General features: G+C 31.4%; 1 protein-coding gene across 3 annotated transcripts in view; it reads right to left on the minus strand.

Moving 5' to 3' along the window:
* Positions 1-84: 84 nt before the first annotated feature.
* Positions 85-10,176, minus strand: part of LOC110021270 (floral homeotic protein AGAMOUS-like) — a 12,458-nt gene continuing 2,366 nt past the window's right edge. Inside the window, exons 3-9 of one of the 3 annotated variants that reach the window (XM_020719701.1) lie at positions 2,483-2,564; positions 1,716-1,777; positions 1,523-1,622; positions 1,371-1,412; positions 1,259-1,300; positions 424-608; positions 85-274 (exon numbers count right to left, since the gene is read on the minus strand). In XM_020719701.1, coding sequence (XP_020575360.1) covers positions 271-274; positions 424-608; positions 1,259-1,300; positions 1,371-1,412; positions 1,523-1,622; positions 1,716-1,777; positions 2,483-2,564 — 517 coding nt within the window. In that variant the 3' untranslated portion in view covers positions 85-270. The remainder of the gene's footprint in view (positions 275-423; positions 609-1,258; positions 1,301-1,370; positions 1,413-1,522; positions 1,623-1,715; positions 1,778-2,482; positions 2,565-10,176) is intronic. The other 2 variants (XM_020719703.1, XM_020719702.1) reach the window with 2 other exon arrangements.

Genomic DNA, 10,176 nt, shown 5'->3' on the forward strand with positions numbered 1-10,176 from the left:
ATTTTTAATAGACATTTATATATATATATATATATATTATAATTAAGCCATTATCAAATAAGGTTATGTTTATATATTAATATACTTAACAATATATAAAGTCTCAACATCCAACAACCCTAAAACACCACAGCTTCCAACTGATCAATGTTCCATATAATAATACATATAAAACTCTATTACACATCTTCTTACAAAACATACCAAATATATTTCCTTCTCATAGTTCAGAATGCCATCACAACTACTATAGTTGCAGCAACCTCCCCATCACCTGCAAATAAAATAAAATAAAATAAAATAAATAAATATATAAAAAAACAAAGTATATGTGACTCTAGAATCAAGTCATATGTAATATGTGTAATGTATGTATGCATAGATTGTATTATTTATAAAAATAAAATATTTATGAAAGTGTACCCAAGTTGCAGAGCTGTTTGCTGCTGGTGGGAATAACGGTCATTGGGATCCATTAGATTGACATGAAGAAAGCTTCTGGAATCAAATGGAGGCATCACTTCATACTCTGTGCTTGTTGATGGCAATATGCTCATATGCTGATGCTGCTGCTGTGCTCTTTCATTATCAGATATCTGTAAAATCCACTATTTTGTTTGGATAAAAATACTTCTTTTGCATAAATTTGACATTAAACTGTCAACATAGTCCCCGGCTATTTTCATAATGATGCAATTTAGTCTTATAATTTTCTAATGGTGCTGAAATAATCCTCCCTTTAAAGAGAGAGTGGACTATTTCAACTCGTTAATAAATTTTAGGGACTAAATTGACATTTTAATAGATTTTATGGATGTGTTTGGGGTAGTGGTGTAGTAAGGATGTGGTGCCGAATCACACTTTTTTGTTCTTGGCGCAAAGCACAGTATTGTTTGCTTTTTCAGAAAATTATAACTGAAAGCTGCGTGTTTACAACCAACTAGTTAAGTGCCGTGACCGTTAGAAAACTACGATATGACCTTTTGAAGAAAAAAACTATAATAAACATCACAGTTTTCTGAAAAACAACATCTTCTGCAACAACTTCGCAGTTGCTTCTTCAAAACACTACAGCTGCCCCAAACAGACCCATATAACTAACCTTTTTTTTTACTTTTCTTTTTTCTATAGTATTTATAAGCTAACATAATATGATTATAGTCTAATTAATTATAATTTTCTTGGAGCAAAAAATATTCTCTTATCTTTTTAATTATATAATGATCACTACATAGAAACTTAAAACATTTAGGCATGCCTTATTGCGCAGAAACATGTTGTCAGTTTGGAGTTCCATTTCCTGCAAAATTAATCTGAATGAGTTAAGAAAAAATTCTCTATTAAATTTCACTTTCAGTTCTTGTTCTTACCCTTTTCTGCATGTAGTCAATCTCAGCATGCAGCAGTTCATTCTGATGGAGTAAAACGCAATAATATTACAAATTTAATATAAAAATTAAATAAATATAATTAGTCTGTAGAATGAAATTAAAAAATTGTTGAAATTTATAAAAAATTAAACCTTCTTAGCTCTTATTTTGTTGATGCCTTTCTCCAATCTTGTTTCCAGTTGCTTCAGGTCCCTCAGGCTCATGGTGGTGAGAGCATCACCCAGCAAATTCCTAATTACATGCAATTATAATTTTATAAAAAATGCAAATTAAATTTAAAAAAAAATTATAAAAAGAGGATGATTGATCATTTATCTGTAACACCTGTTGGAATTCTGTAAGTTTGTAATTTGCTGACGCAGTTTTGTGGCCTCTTGTTGGTAATACTTGTTCAGAAACAGAGAAATGTTGTCAGAGAGATCATCAAATTAATTAATATGTAAAATTTGATCAAATTCTGCAAAATAGGAAAGTCACTGTATTTACATATCTAACAGCTAAACGTTAAGTTTTACATGTATGCCGTCTTAGTTCTAAGAAAATTAATAGGAAGACTTGCATACAATAAAACTTATTAATTCCCATCTATTTACATATATGGGATCTTAAACCTCAATTGTCTACATATATGCCATCTTATACACGTATAGACTAGGGGTGTAAACAAGCCGAACACGAGCGAGCCCAGGCTCAGCTCGTGCTCGACTCGTTTATATTTCGAGCTCAAAAAGTGTGTTCGTGTTCGGCTCGTTTGCTTAGCGAGCCGAACACGAGCAGTTCACGAACAAAAAGTCATTTTGACAACACTAATCACGTAATCATAAGATGTTAAGGATTGAGGTTATTCTATTTTCGTAATTAAAACTTTCAATTGATTATAAATCTTTGTAGCCTTGTAGTCAATTAATTTTTTAAAAATACTACTCATCATAATATATATATATATATATATAATTGAATATCAAACGAGCCTAACACGAGCTTTTTAAAGAGTCGAATACGAGTTGTTCGTGAATAACGAGCCGTTTTGACAGCCCTAGTATAGACACACACATGGAATAAGTTGCATTTTGCATATAAAGACAACTTACCTGCGAATTTGCTTCAGATATTGATCCAGTGTTGGAATTATCAGTGCTTGCCTTTTTGTATCGTTCAATGGTTCCTTTCACGCTTCACAAAAACAGAAAATTATCTACTCAGAATTCACTAGTATTTTGAAGGAATTCTTTCACAATATCTAAGTTATTTTGTGACAGTTTCACCCCTCTCTCTCTCTCTCTCTGTATATATATATATACTTGTCAATATTATATATACATATATGTATTTATATGTATATACGTACATATATTTATATATATGTCTGTATCTATATATATATATATATATGTGTGTGTGTGTATACAGACATACATATAGAATTTTTTATTTTTTTTTAAATTTGAATTATTTATAAGAGCTCAAAGTTAATAGTACGAGCTCTTCAAGATTGTTACATTAATATAAGATCTTCAAAATGTTTTAACATCCCACTAAATGATTAGTTAAAGATCTGCATAAAAAAAGAGAGAAATCTACAAACATAGCATGCAATTCTTATGGATTTACATATTTCACACCTAAACTTTCATATTTACAAGCATAGCACTTTATCTATGCATGAAAATATTTACCTATGCATGAAAATATGGAAATCAGTGTTATTTTTGATGTGATATGAAAGAATTGAGTGATTTGTGTATAATTATGAAAGTTTTGGTTTGAGATACGTAAAAATTAATCTATGAGAATGGAGTGTTACGTAAGAGAATTTTATCAAGAGGAAAATTGTATATAACTACCTCCAAAATCAAGATAAACTATTCCATGTATCTAACTATGGCTAGTTTGTATATCTCTCTATATATATGATATCTCTAAATACAAAAGAAATGGGTGGTATGTATGTTAATGCCCTTTTACTTTTATATGTGTGTGGCAACACATATATGCATATATATATATATACATATACATAGGGGCAAACTTTGGTTATCCTGGTCCTCTCTAAAATATCAGTTTTGCCCCTTCTTACTTTGCCCTTGGTTATCATAGTCCTCTCAAAAAAGAGGCTGGTTCCGCCTCTGCATGTGCATGTGTGTGTATACATTTGTATGTGTTAGCTTTGTAAATACTTGAAATTTTGGGTGCATGGTATGTATGTAAATGCCCCTTTACTTTTGTTTGTATGTGTGGTGTGCATGTGTGTTCATATATTTGCTAGATTTGTAAATATGTAAGAATTGGGTGGTAAGATGTAAATGTCTTATGTGCGTGTGTGCGTGTGTGTGTAATTATGTTTATATATGTACATCTGTGTGTGTGTGTGTGCGCGCGCGCGCGTGTGCGTTTGTGTGTGCGTATGTATACATATGAAAGTTGAACGCTTAAATTAAAAATAATTATATATTAAAATTTATAGTAGGTTCAAAATAAGAGTAACAAAGTTATGGATCATTGCTTATAAGATCTTGCTTGAGAGCTTAATCGGAATGTTACTTCATGACTAAAATTTGTTATGAATGGTTGAGGATTTCGCATGAGTTCCTAGTCAGAAGGGAAGAAAAGATAAATTTTAGTGTTTGTGTTAGAGAAAACACCAACTCAGATGGTAAGATTAGCTACTACGATATTCTTCAAGAATTAATGCAGCTATGATATCCAGGTTGTGTTGAGTATAATGTATTGCTCTTCGACTCTGAGTGGTTTGATCATATTCTTAATCAATAAATAAGACCACTAAACCCATATGATATCACTAAAATTAAAATAAACATAAGATATGTGAAGTTTAATCTATTGTTCTAACATGTCAAGCTAATCATATATATTATATTTGATACCTTGGTAGAGCAAGGGAAAAAAAATTGATTAGACTATGATTATAAAGACTAAACCTAGAAAGACTATTGAGGTACAAAACATTATTAAACATGTTCATTAACTGCATGAAAAGTCATATTTTCATATTCAACTTAATTCTACTTAGCAATGGATTACCATGGAGAATGTCACTAGGGCATATGAAGAGGTTACTAAATTTATGGATGAGTATAATGATGATATTTTAAGATCATCATCGACAAACTCGTTTGATAAGACATAATAAGATTGGTATATACTTTTAAATTTTAGTTTCTTGCTACTTTTATCTCTTGTAGTGTTAGGTTCTATTATTCACATTATCTGTTCTATTCATTCTTGCTTTTACTTTTGGTACATTTATTTTCGGTGTGACGTACTCTGTACTTAGTTACAATATTTTTGTAATAATTTCACCTATATATGTTTTTACTTTTTGCAATTTACTTATGGTGTATCAGACTTGTACTTCTATCATGTCGTTCTTTCACTTATTTAATGCTACACTTATGTATATTCTTTCATGTTTATCATTATTTTGATCAATTTATTTCTTCTTGTTGCTGATGACTTCAAGTCGGACTAGAGAGCGGCTTCTCAATGGCAGGTTCGAACTAGCATTCCATATCAGATGATGAAACATATCATTTCATGCTCTTCCTCCCACACTAATAGTGATATGATCGTTAACACTACCACTTCGCCATCGGTGCCCATGAAGCCTACAGGTTTTGTCAAGCCTGTTTCTCTGGTCAGCCCCTCTTCTCCGTTCCGGCCTCCCGCTCCTACCATGCAACTGCTCCCACATCTTCGGCTCTGAGCACATAAGCCCTCCTCTGATGAGCCAGGCTCCTCCGCTCTAGTCCCTTTTAGGTAAGACACATTCAGACGGTTATACATTGAGTTAGAGGGAGACTCATGAGTAACACAAAGTTATAATAATTTGAATTAGTTTTTACTATATTGTATAAAGAATATTTGTATTTTAGGTTCTATCTCTCTAGGCAACCCGTCGTTCGTATCAAAAAGATCTTCAGGAATATATATGATACCCGTATCTCTCGCAGAGGAAGATCCCAATCGATGTTCGAGATATGTGGCTTAAGAAGTTTGAGGTAAATTTTACTAATTTAAATTATAACTATAATTTTAAGTTATTTTATTTTACTAATAAATATTGCTTAATATTTATTTTGTATAGGTCATTCTACTGGCTTCTTGAGCATCATCAACATATCTGACAAAATTTTGAGGACCAAGGCTGACATCAGTTGAGTGATATGTTTACTTTGATCCGTAAGAAGAGGGAGCAGTTTATCTAGATAGGCAATGAGGTATGGGCAAAGTTGATATGAGAGCATGAGCCACTCCATATTATCAAATCATAAGAGGGGGATGACCTAAGAAAGCATAAGATCTGAGGGAGCGGGTGTACCACATTATACATTGTAGGCTTGGTCCAACATGCTGAGCACCAGAGGAAGTTGTTAAATTTTCATTCAATACACAAAAATTCATTAATGTAATAATGTGATGCTTACTCATTTTACATGTTAATATAGTAAGGAGATTGGATGGAAGAACAACACTGTTGATTTGCATACTTGAACACATCGATAAGCTGCAGTGGGTCTTCAACATGTACGTCTCGATCGCTATGTCCATATAAGTAAAATAAATTTTATTTTTATAATTTACTTACAATTTTAAATTAAAATTTTTAATTATTCTTTGATTTAATTCTATAGGAGGAAGGCCCTGAGCTAGAGCTCGACAGGTGTTGGCAGTAGTAGTAGCCAGTCACTGCCTGAGCAGTCTGACTATGAAATTTGGAGGGAGCTTTCGGGAAGAATGGGAAGATCTATGGCTTGAACTCTCAAGAATTTGTATGTGAGGCTGAGCTTTCCCATCTTGTTCAGAGTGTGAGGTCATCGAGTGATGATGAACTTACCAGATGAGTAGCCACATTATCTGAGTTCTATGCCACGTATGAGAGAGTTGAGAGGCCCAAGGCCAACATTGCATGGTTGGAGCAAGTAGTAGATCACTATGGCAAGTAATCTCAACTAATTAATGTTATGGAGGAAAAGGAAGAAATAACAATGATTACCACTATGAGTTTTATATTTTCTCTTTTATTTTATATTTGGAAGTGACAATCTGATGATGCACCATAGGGGTTATATATATTATATTTGGATTTGAAATTAAATAAATATGTATTTCATTTACATTTTAGGAAGTTATGTATAAGATGAATGATTCATTAGATTTTCATTGTTTCGTATGATGATTCCATTCATCATCAATGTTGTTATATGTTTGTAAAATCTATTGTGAGCTACGGTTGATGTTGCTATTGAATACAAGTGTAAGAAAATTGATTGGTTACATCTCTATCTATATATCTATCTATCAAGTTTTTTTTGCGGTGGATTTTCTGACTCACTAGTCGGAATTCAAACTCTAATATGTGACCTTTGAATTATGTCGCAAGCTTTTCTACGGAAGAACATGTCGCTAATATTACGTTTGATCCTTACCGTCACAAGCATAAAAATTGGCAAAAAGGTCAATCGCAAAGCCATCACAAACATTAGCGACATCATTTGTCAACAATAATAGTTTTGTGACCCATTTTTAGCATCAAAATGTTTTTTTGCCGTAAATTAGCAATTAAGAGGGTTTAGCATCGGAAATGGGCATTATTATCGGCTTAATTTTCCGCCGCTAACCGCTATTTTTTTGGTTTTGTAAGGAACTATTAGAGCCAACATATAATCTCAAATCAAAACCAAACATTTTACACAAAAAGTTGTTGACATCTAGATATAAATTTATCATTTTTTATATTTTTAAATTTCTAAAAAGTATGAATATTTCCCTTATATTTTATAAGTTGGTACAAAATTACTCAAAGATTTTAAGAAGAGCCACTAGGGGGGGACAAACCCTTGAAACAAAAGCTAAATAAAAATGCATGCTTAATGTATCTTAAGAAATGAGAAATATTATAAGAAAAAAAGATAGAATCCATGATTCTATGGTTAAAAGTTGTTCTGAGAACTAGTAGGCATAGGCTCAATTCAACATATATATAAAATTTCCTATATTTTTTTAAGAAAAACTAGAGCACAATTTCATTAAAGGTGAGGAGAACATAAGTTCATATTCATGTTGCATTTCTTACAAGGAGTCGGCACATAATTAATTTAGATATAATTACATGATAAATTTGAAACTATAACCTCTATCTTGAAACTAAGAAGCATATCACTTTAGTTAAACATGTAAAACTTCTTTTTTGTGTCTAAAATGCATAAAGAAAACGTAAATATTTTATTATTTATAATGGACAATCATTTAATGTCAAATTTACTTATATTGCATAGTTTTTTCAATTATACAGTTCATTTCTTTTTGCTAAGTTTTTCTTCAAGAATGCCGCTAAATTCTCTTCGGACACGTGGTCACCATGATGTCAGCTTTAGTCTCCATAGCTACCACTACCTCTCATGTACCTCACCTCTCATAATCTCTCTTTCTTAACTGACTGTTTAACTTTACATCCTTGTCGAGCAGCTGGTGCACCGAAGCCATCATGCTCCCTCTCTTCTCGTTTCCATTTAGCCCTACTATTTCTTTGTTTAAGTGCTATGCTATTGACCCATCTCTTCATCGAGATTTCTACCACTTATTGCTTTCATGTGGCTTATAACATGCATCATTGTTATATATTTTTATAGTCCATATTTAATGTTGTGCTCCTTACTAGTCTCTTTGATCGAGGTACCATTTCTTTACGCATCTCATGCCTTTTTACATGTGTGTGTAGGTGTTCTCCACTTTCTAGTTATCACATTTCCTCTCTAAAGTGCATTTTAGTTTAGACCTTATTTAGTCCTATCATCATTAGAGATATGTTTCTAGTTTTGCTACTAGTTTCCTATTGTAGGCTCTTACTCCTCTTATAGTTCTTTTTTTCCTTTTTATTATATCTCTTATAGTTGGTGGTACTTTTGATGATATTTTTTGTAGATTTGATTCAAGCAGTGCATATTCATTCTTTTCCTCTCCTAACCTTCAAACTTGCTCTCTCTTCATCTTACTTTTTTACCTGGATCATTATTTGGTAACCCTTTACACATTAATTCTCCTATTGTCCACGTCTCAAAAAAAAAAAAAATAATGACTAAAGTCTTTGGGAAGATTGATATGAAATGTACCTTTTATGCCATTTGATTGGTTCTCAAATAAACAGATATTGATAAAAAATTATTTTTGAATGGAGGTCATGTTTTTATTCATATTATCATTTGCTTGAGCCTGATCTCCAGGCTTGGAAAAACATGGTAAAGGGAATGTCCTCCACTAGTAAGCTAAGTTAAAAATAGTAATCCAAAAAAAATTTCTTTACTGCTCAATTTGGATGCCACTCTGATCCCCATGTACTACTTAAAGCTAATGCTCTTATTCCCTCCTCCGTAATGACCTATAAACCTTCACCAAGTCCCAAAAAATAAAGAGCTTATTTTTTAGGCAATCAATAGAACTCATCAATAAACCCTAATAAGATAATCAACCTAAAAAATTGAGCTTAGTTGAGTTATCAATAGTAGTTATCTCTAACCATCGTAATGTTACTTCTCTTATAAATAAATTCACTTTTGAAGTTATTTTTTCTTTTTTCTTAAGGACATTGGCTTTAACTTTTGCTTAGCTCAATTTGTTTTGGTCCTCCTATAAGAGATATACAAATAGTTTATTTATCTTAAAATTATATAATTTTTTAAATTACACAAATATTTTTTTTTAAAAGTGTAATTTAAAATTTCTTTAATACTAATTACTATGGCTTATTTGATAATAATTTTGTAAGCAAGCTAGTGATAAACTATTTTTGCTATATAAAAAATTATCTTAATTTATTAGAATTAAATGAAAATATGGCACGGAATAGGGAAGAATGTGGAAAAAGGATTCATGTAGCCGACCCCACTTGGTGGGATAAAGGCTTGTTGTTGTTGTTGTATGTTAGCTCATGAAGAGACAATACTTAAACATCAAAATATATATATATATATATATATATGCGCTCTTACACACACTAGTCTTCTAAGTACATGATCAAATAGAATTTTAAAAAACTTCATGCATACATCATTCAAATGGAATTAGGAACTATTTCTTGCTTGATGCTGACATTTCAACAACAATTTTTTGCCTTTCTAAATTAATTTTTCTTTTCTATCATGCTTAGCACTTGTACTTCGTCTCTGTAAAATTCTTCATTTTTTCTTCAATTAATGTTTTATGCATTCGAGCACAAAATAATTGTACGCTGAATTAAATATTTTTATGTTCTTTTATGAATTAATTTTTACTAAAATTAATGTTCTAATCGTACCTTTTCTAAGTTCCTTAAGCATACTTCATTTACTTCACAGATTTCTGAAATTTCTCTTCTCAAACAAGCAAAAAAACCTCTAAGAAAACTACAAGAATGAATAATATGTCTTTAAATAGCCATTCGACACTTTAACAACTTAATTTTTCAGCTATGTTTGCTGATATCCGACATATAATAAATTAAACGCATCACATCAAATTCTGAAACAAAGATCAAACTAGTTTCAGCACTCTGTCTCATCTTCTCCACAAGCTCAAATCGAAAGAGAAAATTAAAAAAAACAAAAAGTTTAGGATTCTCAACTTTCTCACTGCAAATAGAATATTTTGCCTCTCTCATTTCCTTAAGATTTTGCTTGTTTTTTCAACAAATTATCATCAATTGAATCATATCATTCCCATCAAAACATTATTCTTCCATTGTCCTCAAATCTCTGACAAGACAAATCATTCATTCATTCATCTATATATA

Source organism: Phalaenopsis equestris, unplaced genomic scaffold (assembly GCF_001263595.1).
Source record: "Phalaenopsis equestris unplaced genomic scaffold, ASM126359v1 Scaffold000126, whole genome shotgun sequence".
NCBI classification, from domain to species: Eukaryota; Viridiplantae; Streptophyta; class Magnoliopsida; order Asparagales; family Orchidaceae; genus Phalaenopsis; species Phalaenopsis equestris.